The sequence below is a fragment of the Thermomyces dupontii genome, assembly GCF_041956625.1.
Source record: "Thermomyces dupontii strain NRRL 2155 unplaced genomic scaffold VTN31scaffold_3, whole genome shotgun sequence".
Taxonomy (NCBI): Eukaryota; Fungi; Ascomycota; class Eurotiomycetes; order Eurotiales; family Trichocomaceae; genus Thermomyces; species Thermomyces dupontii.
Window position 1 is genome coordinate 13914 of NW_027192309.1, and position 18660 is coordinate 32573.

The 18660-nt window shown below is 50.2% G+C and overlaps 7 protein-coding genes across 7 annotated transcripts in view; 5 read left to right on the forward strand and 2 right to left on the reverse strand.

Annotated features, from left to right (window-relative positions):
* Positions 1-534, forward strand: part of VTN31DRAFT_3436 (uncharacterized protein) — a gene marked incomplete at both ends in the record, with an annotated part of 2461 nt that extends 1927 nt beyond the window's left edge. Inside the window, 3 exons of the mRNA XM_069403715.1 lie at positions 91-185; positions 238-254; positions 320-534. Coding sequence (XP_069260761.1) covers positions 91-185; positions 238-254; positions 320-534 — 327 coding nt within the window. The remainder of the gene's footprint in view (positions 1-90; positions 186-237; positions 255-319) is intronic.
* A 991-nt stretch (positions 535-1525) lies between these two features.
* VTN31DRAFT_3437 (uncharacterized protein) lies at positions 1526-2176 on the forward strand (the record flags this gene model as incomplete). The annotated part of the gene is made up of 2 exons (XM_069403716.1): positions 1526-1780; positions 1844-2176. The coding sequence occupies 2 exons, from the start codon at positions 1526-1528 to the stop codon at positions 2174-2176; spliced, it is 588 nt and encodes a 195-aa protein (XP_069260762.1).
* Positions 2177-2993: 817 nt separating this feature from the next.
* VTN31DRAFT_3438 (uncharacterized protein) lies at positions 2994-4532 on the reverse strand (the record flags this gene model as incomplete). Its single annotated transcript, XM_069403717.1, has 7 exons — positions 2994-3271; positions 3330-3397; positions 3448-3830; positions 3887-3954; positions 4007-4225; positions 4279-4414; positions 4485-4532. 7 exons carry the CDS (start codon positions 4530-4532, stop codon positions 2994-2996), a joined length of 1200 nt encoding a protein of 399 aa, XP_069260763.1.
* Positions 4533-8781: 4249 nt separating this feature from the next.
* VTN31DRAFT_3439 (uncharacterized protein) lies at positions 8782-10695 on the forward strand (the record flags this gene model as incomplete). Its single annotated transcript, XM_069403718.1, has 7 exons — positions 8782-8980; positions 9039-9171; positions 9231-9422; positions 9477-9628; positions 9684-9931; positions 9982-10253; positions 10311-10695. The coding sequence occupies 7 exons, from the start codon at positions 8782-8784 to the stop codon at positions 10693-10695; spliced, it is 1581 nt and encodes a 526-aa protein (XP_069260764.1).
* A 2660-nt stretch (positions 10696-13355) lies between these two features.
* Positions 13356-15170, forward strand: VTN31DRAFT_3440 (uncharacterized protein; the record flags this gene model as incomplete). Its single annotated transcript, XM_069403720.1, has 3 exons — positions 13356-13424; positions 13563-14195; positions 14271-15170. 3 exons carry the CDS (start codon positions 13356-13358, stop codon positions 15168-15170), a joined length of 1602 nt encoding a protein of 533 aa, XP_069260765.1.
* A 983-nt stretch (positions 15171-16153) lies between these two features.
* Positions 16154-17004, forward strand: VTN31DRAFT_3441 (uncharacterized protein; the record flags this gene model as incomplete). The annotated part of the gene is made up of 4 exons (XM_069403721.1): positions 16154-16216; positions 16295-16634; positions 16682-16894; positions 16949-17004. The coding sequence occupies 4 exons, from the start codon at positions 16154-16156 to the stop codon at positions 17002-17004; spliced, it is 672 nt and encodes a 223-aa protein (XP_069260766.1).
* A 257-nt stretch (positions 17005-17261) lies between these two features.
* Positions 17262-18044, reverse strand: VTN31DRAFT_3442 (uncharacterized protein; the record flags this gene model as incomplete). The annotated part of the gene is made up of 3 exons (XM_069403722.1): positions 17262-17316; positions 17710-17882; positions 17973-18044. The coding sequence occupies 3 exons, from the start codon at positions 18042-18044 to the stop codon at positions 17262-17264; spliced, it is 300 nt and encodes a 99-aa protein (XP_069260767.1).
* Positions 18045-18660: the final 616 nt, after the last annotated feature.

Consider the following 18660-nt stretch of genomic DNA (forward strand, 5'->3'; position numbering starts at 1 on the left):
GTCGTTTTGTGTGGGGAATCAACGTTCTTCAACGTCAGGACAACTCCAGAGTCAAGTAATTCAACTCTTGGAGCTTGCTGTTTTGGGTAGGCACCGTCCAGCGTTGTGGGCTTCTCCAGCCATCATCATGACGAGGAGGAAGACGCATATTTTCTGCATAATAGTATTGCATACGCACATGGGCTGTCCGTCTCGTCCAGTGCATCCCTTTCCATCTTGTCTGACGACTGTAGGCAGTCTGGAAACCAGCGGTGGTGTGTCCAAAGATACATACGAGAAAGGCTGTCATGGACAAAATTCATAATTGGTCCGGCTGTAGGAGGTTACTCGAGGAAGGATGAACACGACCCATGGAGTTGGATCGTGGCTCTTGTAAGTCGGGCATTCACCCCTCTTCCCACCGTCTCACAACTATACCACCTGTCTCTTGTTCACCGGGAGCTGGAATGGATCAAGATCCTCACAACTCCGCTCCCAGAGAGCAACTCCAACGCGACTGCGGATGACGCATCGCATAATCCATCATTAGGTTAAGATATACTTAACCTACCTTGGCACTTACCTAAGGTATTTACAGTGCAGTATGTGTGTGTACTCCGTATTCACTACGAGGTCTCCATAAATACCCTATGTATTGTCCTATTCAGGAATTTACCGGTTCGCGGCTGGAGCAGATGTGGTTCAGCAGAATCAGCACTGTGATACTTATGGAAGTGATGGTTGCTGCTGGTTGACTGATTTTGCCGGTGTGATCCTCCGGAGGAATCAAAAAGGGAGGTGTAAACAGAAGCGCGTTGCTGACTAAAAACAAATCACGTGGATCAGTGATGCAAATCACGTGAATTTTCATAAATTTAGTTAAGAGGAATATGACTACTACATGAGCCGGGGTCGCACTACGAGTACCTACTGTATGTATCTGGAGACTACGATGTACCTAGTTACTACGAGTATTCGGATTCTGCTTCAACCAAATGTCTCCGAGTACTCCGTACGGAGTGTGACAGTGTTCTCCAAAAAAGGGGCATGATGACAATTCATTAAGTAAGTCAGCATTTTCCATTTTCCGTGGGTCATCTTTTTTACGAACATAGAGTACAGTATCTTTCGTATCCTGGAACCCCAGGGCCTGCGATTTGAAGTTCCATGCATTTTTTTTGTCCGGAGAACTGGCAGTGTTGTTGTGAGCCTTGCACCAAGCTTTCTTAGCTCTTTCTCCACCTTTGACTATATTATTCGTATACACCCCTCTCCATCCAATTGGGTACAAGCTCGTGATCGACAACTCATGTCTTAGACATGCGGTCAACGGCATTCGATCGCACCGGACAACATTGTACTCAACAATAGGATCATTTGTACGAAGGGACAGTTGTCGCTCGTATTGTGTAGCTATATAACAGTACCGAGAGACCAGATCATCAATCCATCAATCATCACTTGATCAACAGGAGCCTACTCCAATTACTCCGTCTCCATACTCCGTACTCGTTCAAGGCATCAGAGGACTATCTCCAACGGCATCATGAAATTCTTGACGCTGGTGATATCGATCCTGCCCGTCTTGGCCGCAGCCGCCCCGGCGCCCGCCGCCGATACAGACTCGGCAAATGCCTTCCGAGTGATGGCTCTCCGCACCGGCTCCGGAATCCATTACTTGCCCATGCAAGCGCGCGGCTCAAAGTTCTGGCTGGGTGGATTGCCCGCCACATATTGCCCGGAGATGGTTGAGAATTGCCCGCCGGGTAAAGAGACGGTCATCCTTGGATCGAGTTCATTGGTAAGACCTTGACCAAGGAACAAGGAAAATGGAACATGCATGTTGACAAGACGTACCCACTAGTATGTCCAAGTCCCCGGCGGCCAAAACCTCTATGTCACCCCCGAGGGCGAACTTGGATTCACCCGCGCCCATTCCACCTACGTACCACCCGGTGCTGCGATCGGTGGATTCAAGCATGTGGCGGGCGAACCGCACGGTCAATGGTCCTTCAAGGGCTTCGGTGCCGACGGATTCATGGCCTGCCCCGATGACGCCGAGAATCCGTCGTCGTGGCAAGTGTTTGCGGCGATGAACAACGCGACGGTCCCCACGGGCAATGTGAAGGACTGCCTCACATTCACGGCGGCTGCAGTTCCGTACGATGGTTCGTTTGCGGCATGGCAGTATATTTGATGGTCGAGGTATGGGAGTTTGGGGAGTTGAAAACGGATTGATGGATCATTACTGTACGGGTAGTTACTTTGAAACCCAACAACAGACTTTGCTTCGTGTATTACTACGACCTGGAACTCTCTGATTTCTTCAATACTACTGTAGTAGCTCCTAGTTGACAACGGTATATTCACGTGTCGTTGTCCATCATGCATGGACGCGTTCCACCGCCGTAGAATGTTGCGGGCTCTTGTCATCCATCGACCCGATTAGGCATCTGAGTGTTCGAAGCTCCACGGCCAAGGGGCAGTCCATCCGTTCAGTGGCAAGCTGTTACTTCTGGGGATCAACGCCTCAGAGGGTTGCTCATCATAACCCAAAGCGCCTTCTGCAGGATTTGGTGTAGCATCGCATCACTTCACCACAGGCACTTAGAGAAGACATGCAATCGTGAGAGTATTTCCCAGGCTACGATTTCACCGGGACTTGAGTGGCAGAAAGCTGAGCAAACTTGTCAAGGAAAAAGTTATCAAGAGTCAGAATCTGATGATTAAAGGAAGGTATGGTCCCGCCTCTGAAGCCACCCGGAGCTCGAGGTGGACGTACATGCAATAGAAAAAAGGCAAACTTGAAATACAGAGTCGACGAAGGCAAAAGAGGGAATCAAAAAGCATTTTCTCCAATCCCAAATGGACCTATTCAGGACTCTATACATGCCTGCGACATTCAGAAAATTCATCTATTGTACCCTAGTAGTTCCCAGTCATTAGCTCGTGGACGAAAGCACATGCTCCAACTGCATTGCCATACCGTCCATAAATGAACTCCCTTTGCTCCTTCAGATCCGGGACCCCTTCATCCCGGCCTCATTCACCAGATTGGTTTCTGAGCTGGACACCTGCCACGAGGTGTCCTTTCGAATTCTGTCCAACGGCAGCGACCCCGAGAGACTCTGGGCATTCGGGGTCGGGGTAATGTTGTTGTAGTAGCTCGAAGGAAGGCCGAAAACAGAAGGGAACAAATGCTTGAAAAGGGCAGGGATATGAGGCATGCAAGCGCAAATGATTGCGATGTCGCATTCAGCAACGCTCCAGTAAATAGCGGGCGTGTTATCATCTGAACGTCGAGAGAGTGTTAGACATGCTCTCCGCAGAGAGTCGGAGGTTTGACTTACAGGTCGGGTTACTCGTTTCCGAGAACACGATAAGAGATTGCAGTCGCAGGCAGCTGATGACTGTGATCCTGAAATGGTTCAGTTATGTAGACGACAAGCAGGGATAACGGCGACTCACAAGAAGCCCGTGCAGAACATGAGGATGATCTGAATCTTCTTCCTCAGGTTGAGAGTCAAGTGCATCAAAGGTCTGATGGGAAGGCTGATAATCGCCAGGTCCATCGCGATCTGCATTGCAGCCTTGTACCACGAATACGTATTGACGTCGATGCAATGACCACTGTGTTCACCGTCCCAGCCAAGCCAGAAGAAACTGACAGGAGTGCATTGGAAAATCATGACGCATGCATTCGAAATGCCGAAACAAGCCGACAGAGCAATCAGTGAGTACGCAATCTTGTGAAAAGTCCTGTTCGGGAATATGCGCAGGTAAAATGCGAGGATCGACATTTGGGTTAGGGCCTCAGCTACCATGTAGTGGACCTCGGCCACGTATAGAAGCTGCGCAGATACGATGTCAGAACATGACAAAGTAAGCTCGGGGGTTTTGATTTTACCATGAGCTGTTTCTCCAGGTGATCAAAAGGAATGGTCCAGATATTCCGTCCCAATCCGAACTTTTTCACTGCCCGGAGTTAGCCTCATGATGGGCAATTTTTGACAAAGACTCGACTCACTTGGAAACATCACACAGTTCAAAGGACCAGCGCAGAGAAGCGCGGCCACACACAGTGCGTCATCCCACCAGAAGACGCGACTGAATACGACACGCTGGATGACACGCAACGAAACCATTATCAGAGCCAACATTCCAAGGACCCCGGCGAGGATCGGGGTGATATGCTCCTGGCTCTGTTGAGGCACCTGGCAGACTTCCATCGTGGTATTCGTTGCAGCTGGATTCGGCGTTAGCGTCATCAGACCGATCTGGTTGCAGGCATCATCATACTCAGGCCTGCTCTCACTCCGCACTCCATTGTCGCGCATCCAGTCGCGGACTGGAAGAAATTCATATCCATGCATAGGCATGGAATATCGGACACGGCACATTTTGATTGATTCGCCGCGAGGGCGAAGCAATCCAGCTGGCAAGGACAAAAGTCAGTATCGACTTGAATCTCTGAGATGATGGAGATTGGACGGCGATCATCTTACTGCGCATGATGACAAGCTTCCAAATGGCCCGTCTGCCAGAGACGACATCTTGAAGGGCGTCGTTGACAACAACGAGATCCAGGAACAACTTGGAGGTCAGATCGATCTTGACCCAAGTGTTTCCAGCTCGTGCGCCGCCCGAGATCTTTAAACGTCCCCTGTCAACGACGACACCGTCGTATCGTGGTTAGGATATCAATCCTTTGTCTAAGTAGTACCCCTGCAGATAGATCGACATGTCACTTTGCCCCGTCTGCCGGCCGACAAGCCTTGTCAGATGAGGATTTCCACAGTGACAGCGGAAAATCGACAGCTTTCGACCTGTCAAGTTCTTCTTAGCATCATGCAGCGATTAGCGCGGGACTATGTATGTAATAAGACTCCGTATAGCCGAGTCAGGTAAGTTCCTGGTTCGGCCGCGTTCTCGGCGTATGTCTGGATTCGTAAACCGGTTTTGTTACCGTCACCGAAGCGACGGATTTAATAATCTCGCGATCGTTGATCTCAGCTGGGCGATTAAAGCTGATTCGTTTTCTGGATGGGAGTGGAAAATATCGAACATTCTACGGCGCACGCCCTACGGAGGGGGACTCGTATGTAACAGCTAACGTCGAGCTGAGAACTGATGATGTTCTTTTTGGTCGCTCATTTCTTTTTTCTGTTGATGCAGACTAAAGGAGGACTGGAACGTGTCTAATATGCACGTTCTCTCTCTGTGCGTCATTGGAGATTCTGAACAATGCTTTAGTTCGCAGAAAGTCCACTCAACAATTCAATGGATCTTGCTTTCGAGTCCTCAGTGCATACGGTATGGATGTGGTACAATCTGCATAACTGGCACTTGACTAGTTCTTTGTTTTGCAGAATTCACCTATCCATCCCATAGTTATGGCATATGCACAATTGCACATCGAAAATTATGAATCAGTCAACGCCTCAACGGTCAACCCAAAGCCATGGAGCCGGGAGGTATGTAATTGAGGTGGAGAGCCGCCAAGGATTCGCAGCTTTGGGCCAATTATTCCTGACAGGGGTAGTTTCTTGGCCTCTGCCTCTGGAGCCAATGAGGTTTTGTGTTCGCGGTGTGGGCGTTGGAAATTTGTGATTTTGGAACAACGGTTGTCGGAGAGTGATCGCTAAGTTAACTCACTTAACTTTGACTTCGGATAACTAGTTACTGTACAGAGTAAGTAACTGAGTCAGAATAAAATCATGGCAAAAAGAAACGAATTTCCAACAGCCAACACAACGAATGGAGAATCCTCTGACAAGAGTATGCGTTGAATGCATTGCTACTGGATGTAATCTCTGGCTCCCAGCAAATGAAGGAAACTCGAGCTTCTCCTCGTCGTAATCCAGTCCTTCGCGGAGCCTCAAACTCTGCTCGTCAAACTTAACCTAAAAACCCACAGAGCACTTACCCAGTGCGGACCATGCTCCGTCAATCCCAGTTCCAACATCCGAGAGCCGGGAAGTGGAGCCGTCAAACCTTCATTGCTGTCCAATCATTCTGCAGACCTCCGGCCATCGTGAAATATGTATCGCCAATCTGCCCACTACAGTAATCCACACCCACGCTAGCGTTTAACCTTGTTCAAATGCCGGAGTGGCTTACTGAGGCAACAGGTCCCAACCAATCACAAGTCGCCAGACGGGCAGAATGGGTGGAGTTTCATTAGGGGGTGGCTGCTGGACCCATGGAACAAGAACTCTTTAAGCTTCGCGTTAACCTTCCTCTCTCAGGCTCTCTGAGGCTCATCATTAGGTTAAGATATACTTAACCTACCTTGGCACTTACCTAAGGTATTTACAGTGCAGTATGTGTGTGTACTCCGTATTCACTACGAGGTCTCCATAAATACCCTATGTATTGTCCTATTCAGGAATTTACCGGTTCGCGGCTGGAGCAGATGTGGTTCAGCAGAATCAGCACTGTGATACTTATGGAAGTGATGGTTGCTGCTGGTTGACTGATTTTGCCGGTGTGATCCTCCAATTCTCCATGGCCTGATAACATTCTGCAAATCCTAGGCCGTTGAAGTGGCCAGGTATGGAGTACATACTCTGGATCCAGAGCATAAGATGGATAATTACGGAGTACTCCTTACTCCGTACCTAGAGAATTGTGCATAAGTATTCCGTTCTTAGTTACCGTAATCATGCCAGAACCATTTGTCGTCTTGTCCGTCTGATCCTCACTCCAAGATCAAGGTCTCTCTTGCAAAAGGCCAAAAGCTTGTCTTGTCTTGGACGGGGAAATGTCAAGTTCAGGAACCTCTCTGATGGGGAGTTCTGCCGAATTGCCAATCCAGGCAAGTCTCTCAATGCCAATGGCCACCGGACATTTTGAAGGACTGGTTGAAGCTGTCTCTCCAACCAACAAACAGACAAGTGGTGATGGCCGTTGTGTCGGCCGAACTCCGCATGGTTAGTATATTTGAAACTCACTTCGGCTTTAGGCCGGAGTTTAATAGATTAAGCTCGAGGTTATGCACCACGAGTCCAGGACAGCTCAGACCCGCTCCAAGAACTCGGTAATCTGGACCCCCACTGAGGTACGAGAACACCCAGGTTAACCTCTGACTTTTCCATTCCGTCGTGATGAACAGGTAACCTTACTGTACTAAAATCAGGGGGAAGATGTAACTGATGAGTACAGATTCACAGAGGGTTTCCGACATGATGGATGTTTTGCAGCTCCTTGATACTAAGCAACCTCAAGCAGACGCCCGATTGGTGCACAGCCTACGGATACAGAGCGCGCAGAGTCCAGAGTCTAGACAAGATGTCTCCACAACAACTTCTGACCGCTCCCATCGGGGTCCCCGCTGACTTTGAAAAAAAGTTCTCGGCATCATCTACATGACTCATGACCATCTGCCTTCTGTAACTTGTACGTACGGAGTACCGAGTCTGGACTGTAACATTACAATCGCGCGAGCACTCGATGTGGACGCCAGAGTATCCATGCAATTCCATCACGCTGTCGTTGACAAGTTCAGTTGACATCGCATGGCAGCATGAACGCATTTGTCACCGGTCATTGACTTCTTGCTCGGATAGTTATATTTTACGAGCTTCATTTTTCCAAGTGACTCCGGAGGCATGATTGAGTTCAGAAGGCATGGTCTTATCTGCTCACGTTGTTCGTTTGAGCCATGAAGCAAAGTACCCGACAATCGAGTACTCTGATGTTGCCCATTCCACCATCAAGCCTTTCCGTTGTAGGATTTCATACGTGAGATTTGCTCAAACCAGCAGCAGATTTGCTCTTGTGCCAGCGGGTGCACCATCGACTGCCCGTCATCTGGCCCTCGAGATGGTAGTTTCCTGTCTCATCCATGGTGCCAGTTGATGGTATTTGGCCAAGTCGAAGCAGTTTCTCGACACACAAGGTACCGTCTTATGATGGACTAACCCACGAGTCGGCGAAGGAAGCTTCTGCACCAAAAACAGTCTCGTTGTTGGATCTTCGGAGTAGAACAAACCTTTCAGCGCAATCAGCAGGGCCAATGTTTCCCTCTTAGATGACTATCATGACTACTTGTATTCTGTTGCCATTTAACAGAGATTGCGTCGGCTTGACTTACCTGACGCATGCCACAGGAAGCAAAAGCTGTTGACAGGATCAGCGTCTCGTTGCAAGCTTCATGTCCGAATTCGACGAAATCGAGGATCACGCTTCCAATCCCATTTGTTGCCGCAGACTGCCGTACTGGCCAGCAAACTCGTAGCAGTACTCGGAAGAGCCGCAATCAATGGGTAATTTGCAAAGCAGGTGCACAACGAACCCATGATGGATCCATGAGAGAGATCAATGGCAAGATTACGACTTAGCAAGCCAGGCCTCCCTCGATCTTTATGTCTGGACTTTTGTGTTTTCACCAAAGGGCAACCAGATGCCAAGACATATTTGAATAAACTAGTAGGCCTACTACGTACTCCGTACGTATCGTAAGTTCGTAATAATATGCGTATACAGGGGGAATCGACACGTTGACGAACTGTGGAGACCTCGTAACCTACTTGAAAGTTTAACTACTCGTACGGATGCTCGGAGTCAAAACCCCGAAGCAAGTTGGAAACTTGAAAGAGAGGGATTCTCGTGTGCTCGTCCTCGGTTTTTGTGTTTTCGATCGGTGCTCCTCCTCCGCAGATAGGTTACCTATGTCTTATCCCCCGACTCTGTAACGCGAACAGATTCTCTGCCTCTTAGCTAGATGCTCCGGTCTTTCTGACCTTCAGGTTCCTCCTCCTGCTCCCTCCTCAGTGTGCCAGCAATCACCTGAGGTTCACCATGTCTTTCTCTACGCTTGTGATTCTGGTGATAACAGTTCCATTAATCTATGCCCTCAAAATCTTGTTGACATCCAAGAGGCCGCCGGGCCCCAAGCCTCCAGGTCCGCCGCCGAAGCCAATTGTCGGTAATATTGCAGACCTGCCTTCTCCGGGATCCCAGGATTGGGTGCACTGGGCGAAGCACAAGGAGCGCTATGGTATGACTTGGAAAGCTGGATGGAGTGTTCAATCTCTAACTGGCACTGTTCTTTTCAGGGCCCATCAGCTCTGTTACTGTCATGGGGCAAACCATTGTGCTTCTCAATGACTACCAGATAGCTTCAGAGCTTTTGACGAAACGGTCGTCAGTCTACTCCTCGCGGCCGGACCTGATTTTCGCGTCTAGAATGTCTGTATCCAAGTGCAATCGAAGTACTCGTACACACCGCTAAATGTTTCACGGCATAGGGTGGGGTGGGAGCATATCCTCGCGATGCAAACCTATTCGGACCGATTCCGTGCGTACCGCAAGGCCATGCAACCTTATATGGGCTCTGAAGCCGCCGTGGCGCAGTACAACAAGTTGCAGGAGATTGAGGTTCACCGATTCCTGTGGAGGGTTTTGAAGGATCCGAAGAACCTTGTGAAGCACATTCAGACGTATGTTTACCCGGCAGCATAATCGACTGGATACAGGAGGCTGAGTTGATTCAGGGAGGCCGGAGCGGTTATCTTGAAGATCGCCTATGGGTACACGATTGACCCGCACGGCCGAGACCCGTTGGTTCATATCGCGAACCTGGCCCTCGAGCACTTCTCGATCGCCGGAACACCGGGTGCATGGCTTGTTGATATGATTCCGGCTTGTAGGTGAATCGGTGCGCCCACGCGAGGTCAAATGCACGAAACTAACAGTCCCAGTGCGACACATTCCTGCATGGTTTCCGGGAGCCAAGTTCAAGCGGCTTGCGCAGGAATGGAGGCAGAATCTTGAAAATGTTGTCAACAGACCCTATGGCTTCGTCAAACGCCGGATGGATTCTGGTAAATACGAGCCGTCTTACCTCTCCAACTTGTTCAAGGCGGAAGGATATCCCAAACCCGGCAGTGATGAAGAACTGGTCGCCAAATGGACCGCTGCTTCCTTGTATACGGGTGGGGCGGATACGGTATGCATTGACTTGTCCATCTCGCACGATCCCTCACTGATGAGTCGCAGACTGTGTGCTCGATCGAGATCTTCTTCCTGGCTCTGACCCTGCACCCCGAAGTGCAGCGCAAAGCACAAGAGGAAATTGATCGCGTGATTGGATCTGGCCGATTGCCCGGAGTTGCTGATCGTCCCAATCTTCCATATGTTGATGCTGTGGTTAAGGAGGCGCTGCGCTGGCATCCTGTGGCACCAATGGGAATTCCTCACATGACAACCGAAGATGACACGTATCAAGGCTATTACATCCCCAAGGGTTCTGTGGTGATGGCTAACATCTGGTACGATCTCAAGTTGCCTTTTTTCGACATGAGTTCGACACTAACCAGTGCGTAAAGGGCTTTCACGCATGATCCTGAGGTGTATCACGATCCCATGGAGTTCAAGCCTGAGCGCTTCCTTGGTGTCGACGGCCGGGAGCCTGAGTTGGATCCTCACAATATCGTTTTCGGTTTTGGGCGCCGCATTTGCCCTGGCCGGTTCCTCGCTGACAACACTGTCTACCTCAGCATTGCTCGATCACTCGCTGTGTTCAATGTTACCAAGGCCGTTGAGAACGGTAAGGAAGTGGATGTCAAGGCGGAGTTCCAGGCTGGTGTCATTAGCCACCCTCTTCCGTGGAAGTTTGATATTAAACCTCGCTCGCCAGCCCACGAGGCTCTCATTTTGTCTGTCGAAAAGGAGCATCCTTGGGAGCCAAGCGATGCAAAGGATCTTGACTAGTTGTGTCGATTATGTGGCGGCAGCCAGGTTCCAAAACGACTGTCTAATTTGTCAACAAGTCTATTTAATTGGCATGATACTCGCTGTCCCCGGCTTGTTTCTGTTGAAGATCTGCGGGAAATTCGTACAGTGGTTTGTACATAGCGGGAGGAGTCATCATTCGAAACGCCAATACGGAGTATCGTTCGACAACATGTATTTCTCCTTGTACTTGTCGAGGGTGGTATCTCAAGACCTTCCACTCGGCATGGAGCAAGACATATGGGAAATTTGAGTCTGCGCTAAAGTCCGGAATCAACGTTCTTCAATGTCAGGACAACTCCAGAGTCAAGTAATTCAACTCTTGGAGCTTGCTGTTTTGGGTAGGCACCGTCCAGCGTTGTGGGCTTCTCCAGCCATCATCATGACGAGGAGGAAGACGCATATTTTCTGCATAATAGTATTGCATACGCACATGGGCTGTCCGTCTCGTCCAGTGCATCCCTTTCCATCTTGTCTGACGACTGTAGGCAGTCTGGAAACCAGCGGTGGTGTGTCCAAAGATACATACGAGAAAGGCTGTCATGGACAAAATTCATAATTGGTCCGGCTGTAGGAGGTTACTCGAGGAAGGATGAACACGACCCATGGAGTTGGATCGTGGCTCTTGTAAGTCGGGCATTCACCCCTCTTCCCACCGTCTCACAACTATACCACCTGTCTCTTGTTCACCGGGAGCTGGAATGGATCAAGATCCTCACAACTCCGCTCCCAGAGAGCAACTCCAACGCGACTGCGGATGACGCATCGCAAAATCCTCTTGAAGCCCGCATCTTGTTGACTGAGAGGTATCTGAAAGGTGTGCAAAGGTTCTTCTTCCGAACGACTCTGCTTTGATGGCCCCTTATCTATGGCACAATGCTCTTCACCGGAACAATCTCTTCCTCAGCGCGGTCCACAGCTCATGTGAGATCGACTGGCAGGGCATGTCCTTATCCACCAATGGGGTCGCCGTCCTCGAACTCCCGGAGGTATCAATGACCTCGATGCAGATGAGAAGAGTGTAACTGGGGAGAGAATTAGTATACATGCTCCTTTACTTTTAGGAGCCGACAGAATGCCTCTGATAGGTAAGTAGAAAGCAGAATTTTCCTGTTCAATCATGGCCAAGCGCGACGCAGCTCCATACATACGTTGACAACATTTGGAAGAGCATTCTCATTCCATTGAGGGACTCCTTAATCCAGGTGGAGAGGAAAGTCCCTTCAACCACTATACGATGTTCATACGGATAACTTTTCGTTGGTGGCAAACAAGTGCTGCTGCAGGTACTGGCACAACCTGGGGCTCGACTTCCCTTGTCCCATTGCCTTCAAGGAGGATGAGATCCGGACGCATCCCGAGCAAGGGGAAAAGTGGAATGAGGAGCAAGATTTCTGGGACGGCGTTGCCCCTATCGTTGACGTAACGGGGTGGACTCTAAACCGCCAGTATGCCGATGGGATTTTTTTTTTTTTTTCGCAGTCGCAGAAGCGTAAACTCAAGAGCCTGAAGGGAAATGTGAGAGAAGAGTTTTAAAAAGCAGACACAATGGGCAAGCAGAGATGACATGCAAAGTCAACCAATCCATCCTCGATCGTAATCTTGCTTTGAACACGGTTTTAAACACTATTTCCATTTTTTGGTCGGTTGATTATTGGATGAGAACGTAAGGTTGCGACAATACTAACCGTATCATCTCTTTGTTTTCCTTGACCATCAGAAGCAGCCGGTTGAATTCTTTTGATCGATGAAGCCATGTCGAAGTCGGAAGCAATAAATATCGTGAAATAGTATTATCAGTGATTGATGCAGATCTGATGCCATGCCGACGTTCTGTGTAACTCGATGCAAGCCAGAAGTACTACTGTAGCCCTGGACTTCTGACCTTACAGGATAGAAAATGTTTGTGTGGCTGGCTGTTTGGCTCTACCCCCGGTCTTTTGTGCTGCAGGGCTCCTGCAACTACATTCTTAGGACTGCCAGCTGCGGAACCGCGTTTGAATAGTATGATCTCAGCCCTTGGCATCAGTTCCTCGAGTTCACTATCGGGCCCGTGCAGGGATAGTACGTGCCCTCGTGCATACTACAACTCAAGCTAGACAGTAAGAAGGTATCAAGATGATCTTGGATGATGTTTCGTTGGCAGTTTGGGACTTTATCTACGACGTCCGGGATGATGAGAACTGATGATACTATCCGCAAGGCAATGCGTACTTGTACTGTATCCTGAGTGCTACAACCGTGGGTGAAGTGCACAGCAACCTATTGACAAAATCATGACAACAGCAAACTGTAGTCCTCGGTCCACTTGAACCACACTAAAGCGGCTTTCTGCAGCATCGATCCATGCTGGAGGTGGGGATTGATAATGAGACCGTCTTCCACCTGACGAAGCCACGAACATCCGCGATTAACCGATGTCAGCAATGTTATAAATGACCACCCCTACCCCAGTCCTCAGGCGATTCTAAAGCATTGTTCATCAGCTTCAGAGTAGTATTGCGATTCCTCAGAGGTAAGCGATTTTGCGGGGCAAAGCTCGATGCTTAGCACTCATTGATGCTCACAACGTCACTGCGGCTAGCCTCGGCTAGGGTCGGTCTTTCGAATCGCCTCCCTCATCGCCAGACCAACGAACCATGCTGCTTGCGCAAATACCTTCGCTGCGGCTTGCAGCGGAGATTGGAGTCTTGATTCTACTCGCATTGGTATGTATCGCCCACCTTACTGTCAGCGATTACGAGAAGCTTTTTGGTCATTGCACTTGCGAGAAGCATAGACGGATTTTTTCCAGATTTGGAAGGAAACGCAGGTTTGCCCTAACTTTGCTGACCCTCCACGAATAGGTTGCAAGCTATGTCTTGTACAATCGATACCTGCACCCTCTTCGACACATCAACGGTCCCTTCCTTGCTACGGTGACACCGTTTGTGCAACTGTACCACGGACTCAAGGGTGATCGACATCTCTGGCTTCATGAACTGCATCAGCGATATGGCTCGCACGTGCGTGTCGCGCCCAACTTCGTTTCAATCAACTCCGTGAAGGGACTCCATGACATCTACGGACATGGGAAGAGGTTTCAGAAGGCCGACTTTTACAATGGGTTTCCTGCCATCCGGGGCGTGTACAACACGCACAACGTGATTGATAAGTTTGCCCATGGCCGCAAGAGGAGAGTTCTCAGTCAGGCGTTTTCCGACGCGGCATTGAAGAGTATGGAAGATGTCATGCTCCTCCACATTAATCAACTGTGCACAATACTCGGTCAGGGTGCCGAGAACACCAGACCATTGTTGAAAAATGAGTATCGCACCAAGGGGGGCGAGATTGTGCGAAGACTCGACAGCTGGTTGGGTTTCATGACCTACGATGTTATGGGAGAGCTGTGTTTCGGAAAGAGCTTCGACATGTTGATTGATGGAGCAAAGAGAAAGATGGTGCATCTTGTCGATCGTGCGGCGCACCGACACTATGTGGTAAGTTTTATCTTCCCTTCTTCCGTCTCCCACTCACTATCGGCAACGTAAAGCTAATTTCTGGTAATCACGCAGTGTGGTTTGTGGATGCCACTTGCGAATTGGAATCTGGATCGCATCTTCCTGCGCAAGTTGGCCATGGATCGCTGGAATTTCATCGTGGAATCAAGGGCTGAAGCCACGCAGCGGGCCAAGGAGCGTGAAGCGGCCGGACGCACCGCAAAGAAAGACTTCTTCTACTACCTGCTCAACGCCAAAGATCCGGAAACTGGGCAGGGCCTCACAATGCAAGAGTTGTGGGGCGAGGCGAACGTGCTGATGATTGCAGGCAGTGATACGACCTCCACCAGCCTGGCGGCGACGTTGTTCTATCTCGTGCGGCATCCGCGGGCGATGGAGAAGCTGAAGAACGAAGTTCGTACCCGGTTCAACAACGTGGAGGAAATTGTCAGCGGCCCGCAGCTCAACGAGCTGCCGTATTTGAAGGCCTGCATCGATGAGGCGATGCGATTGGCCCCCGCCGTTCCCGCAGCAATTCCACGTGAAGCCATGGCTGGAGGCGCCTACGTGGACGGGGTTTATCTTCCTGCCGGCACAGACTGCGGAACGCCCGCCTACTCCATCCATCGGCATCCGGACTACTACCGGGAGCCGTTGTACTATATTCCTGAGCGGTGGATCGAGGGAGCGAAATGTGAGACGCCGACTGGCGTGTCATGGATCACCTCGGCGGCAGAGGTTGATGTGGCGCGTCGAGCATTCTGTCCGTTCAGCATTGGCCCGCGGGGCTGTATCGGGAAGGGCATGGCCCTGATGGAGATGCGGATCACGCTAGCTCGCATGATGTTCTTGTTCGACATCACCTCTGGGGATCGTACCGGCGAGGATGCGCAGGGACACTATGACTTGGTGGATCATTTTGTGGTCTCGAAGACGGGACCCAGCGTGATTGTGCGAAAGAGGCAGCAGACTTGAGAATGACAATGTGGTTAGCTGTACTCCGTAGTTTCAAGGTAACTTGGATTCCGCACGCAAGGCTGAACAGGAGCACTAGTGACTGCGCCGGGGGCACAGTGACGCCATTTCGAGATTTCGCTCTCCGACAGACGCCATACATGTAGGATAGATGGTAGGTAATTAGCGATATTTTCTCGTATGCCGTGTTGAACGAAAGAAGCAATCCCATATCAGAAGCTCGTCCGCAAATTCTGAGAGCACACCGAGTTGAAGGGATCATATCCCCGTACAATCCCTGAGTTGAGTCTCTAGAAGATGCAGATGCAAGGCAGGCTGGTTGACAGACCACTATTGAAGCACAACTACGGAGTACAAAGGTCGTGCATGACCTGTCCAGTACTGATGTGCATGGAAGTCGAATCAATGCCCTGGAGAGATCTGAAACAAGATCCTACCTACACCGTACGGAGCTTATTGCCTAGAGGACTGCTGTGATAAGAAAGAAATGGCTATTGTGGAAAGAGAATTGGTTTCCAATTCAATTTCTTTCAATCAAGGTTGTTGTCCGTGGAAGGATAAATGTGCAGGCCTACTCTGTATACTCGTACTGCACGGAGACGAGCCACTCCGTGCTTCCGTCCATGTTAGTTGGACCCGCAGCGGATTCCGAGCGTTTTTGATTGGATCATGACGAGTCCCATGTGATTGGGCGACAATTGCAAAAGACACAATCTGAACTTCAATTTGCATGCCTCTAACCGAATATGGCCAAGTCCACCATTTTGCGCCCTGATTTGAAATATGGTCGGATCGCTCGGCGCGATTCACTGCTGGGCCCTGGGGCTGAGTCTGCCTCCAACTCTGTCCTCTCCATCCATCGCCCTTCCGCGTCCAACCCGCTGTCGATCGGAGTCATCTCCATCTCGCGCTCAGAATCGCTCCCCTGGGAGCTTTTATCGCGGACTTCGACCGACGGTTGACAACGGCCTTCGTCCATCGCCATGACGATGCAAGACAATTTGACTGCAGCGTTGGCCAATCGGTCGCTGCGGAACATTCGAACTGTTCGTCATTTCCACCCCTTCTTCCTTCTTGACTGGCAGGAAATGAAGGGATCTCCTGATGCTAACGGAGAGCGATAGGAACTCGAATTTCTTTCAAACGCCGCCGTTATCACACCGCAGCAATTGTCCACGATTCTCTCCCAGTTACCTGAACAGGCACAAGTCCAGCACACACAGACAACACAGACGTCATCCGCACCTGCATACAGTCCTCCTACTACCCAGCTTGCCAACACGACGCTCAACGAGAAGACGTCGCAACAACCGGCCCCTGTTTCGGCTCCGCCGCCGGCTTATACGGCGCCCCCGATTCTATCGATCGCGTCTGCTCTCTACGCCTATACGCCGACGGATGCAGGAGATTTGGCATTGCAGCCGAATGACCGGATCCAAGTTCTGGAGCATATGAACAACGATTGTACGTGATAACGTATTTCGTGGATTTGACGAAGCTAATGTGCCCAGGGTGGCGTGGTCGGAACGAGCGGACGAATCTGGAGGGTATCTTCCCTCGGAGTTACGTGACCGTTATCGATGAGAAGCCCGGACCCACGAGTTACGGCAACCTCCCGTTGGAGATCAGCCAAGCAGGGTCTTCCACGACACCATCGGGTGGCCGCCGGCCATCGAAACTGGAGGAGCATGGCAAGAAGTTCGGAAAGAAGATGGGCAATGCTGGTATGTGAGAGTGAACACTTGATGTGAGCGGTTTGGTTGACTGACCGATTCTAGCGATCTTCGGCGCTGGCGCGACCATCGGTTCCAACATTGTCAATGGGATTTTCTGATCTACTTCTCGTGTCGAGAGGTCTTTTGCTATGTCGTTTTGTGTGGTCGCTTTGGAATGACTGGGTTAGGCAGGGATGAGGAATCATTATCGGACTGGCGTTGGTGGCGTTTAAACGGCTGGGAACTCTGGAAGACGCTGAGACGTGTTCCAACTCATCTGCTACTCGATTGGACTTTAACTGCAGTGGATAACTTTAACTTCCACACATGTCATACCTGATGTCCTGCAAGTCTACCGCGGCAGGTGCAAGCGGATTCACCCCACGCGCATGCGACGACGGTCGACATGAGTCAGGTTTTCTGTTCTTCCCCTACAACAGACCGTGTCTGCATTTCCACAACAGTGTTTTGTTTCCTTGAGGTTGGCTACTATCGCTGTATACCTATGTCTGTCGTTTATCTCTTTATCTTGCTCGATGGAATGTACATCGTGATGGGATGGAATTGCCCAGCCGCAATGAGACGGCATTGAATTAGCAATCACCCATCACGTCGAATTGCGCGTATTTTATCCCTCGTAGTTTTACTCATTCTCGTACTCCGTACATCGGCAGGAAAATTCGCGGGCCTTGTCTAGGAAGAGTACGTCTCAAGAATCTTCGAGTACACAATGCCTGTCGAGTGTTGACAACAGTTCGAAGTCTTTCTGATTGCAAAAGAATCAAAGTCGCGTATTGATGATTCCTGAACTTCGAACTCAGCACCTTGCTACCGGCGCAGAACCGAGCGCCACACAGACCAGAATATCTCGTCGAGACGCTCGACGCCACTCCGCATGAAAGCGGGAATTAGCGAAGGGAAGTCTCCTCACCAGACTGGAGACGGCGTTCCGGTTAACGACATCATCGATACACCTCTCCTTCTCCACGTTCTTCGCCTACGTGTCAATTAGGGATGGAAGTCAGGCTCGCAATCCGGGAGGTCGGGGACAAGGCTTGGATTGAAGAATAAGAGCTTAGCGCCGTACTTGCCACTCAAGCCAAAGACGTCCTGGTTGCCAAAGGATTTTATCGAAGCTAGCAGGTCTGTAACTACCCATGGCTGTATGGAGCCCAGCGATTCGCGACCAGTGATGATTCCGATGTCCAAATTATACGGGGAGAAGGCCGTCGTGTCATTCACGACGTCGTAAATGGCCAGCTCCCAACTCCAGAAATAGACAATTTTCGGAGCTAGAAAGACGGGATTTGTGAATCTGCAGGGTTGTCCGTGGGAATCGATGCATTCAAGCCATCGGGCACTCAGCTCGCCGACAGTGTGGTCGTACATGACATGACATGCATGTCGATTATTAGATTAGGGTGTTTGGTAAGGAAATACTGGGTTGCTGTCTTATGGCCAAATGTGAAAGAGAAACAATTTGCTTGAGAAATGTGTCGCTTGTACGTACGATGATTGTGACGGCCCGCCACCGACACGCCTGAATGCTTCTTACAAGCAGTTCCCCCGTCGTCAACCTCCACTTGGTCTGCTGTACCTCTTGAGAACCTTTTTTCCAGTTGATCTGAATTCCACCAACACAATATCCGCGGCAACATGCAACAAGCCAGGATCAGAGAAGCTGCCAAGCTCGATTTTTCGAACGAGGTTGGATGTCAGATCCCAAACATAGGCCGCAGGAGGGTGCCTTCCGGGACAGCCAATTACCACTTTAT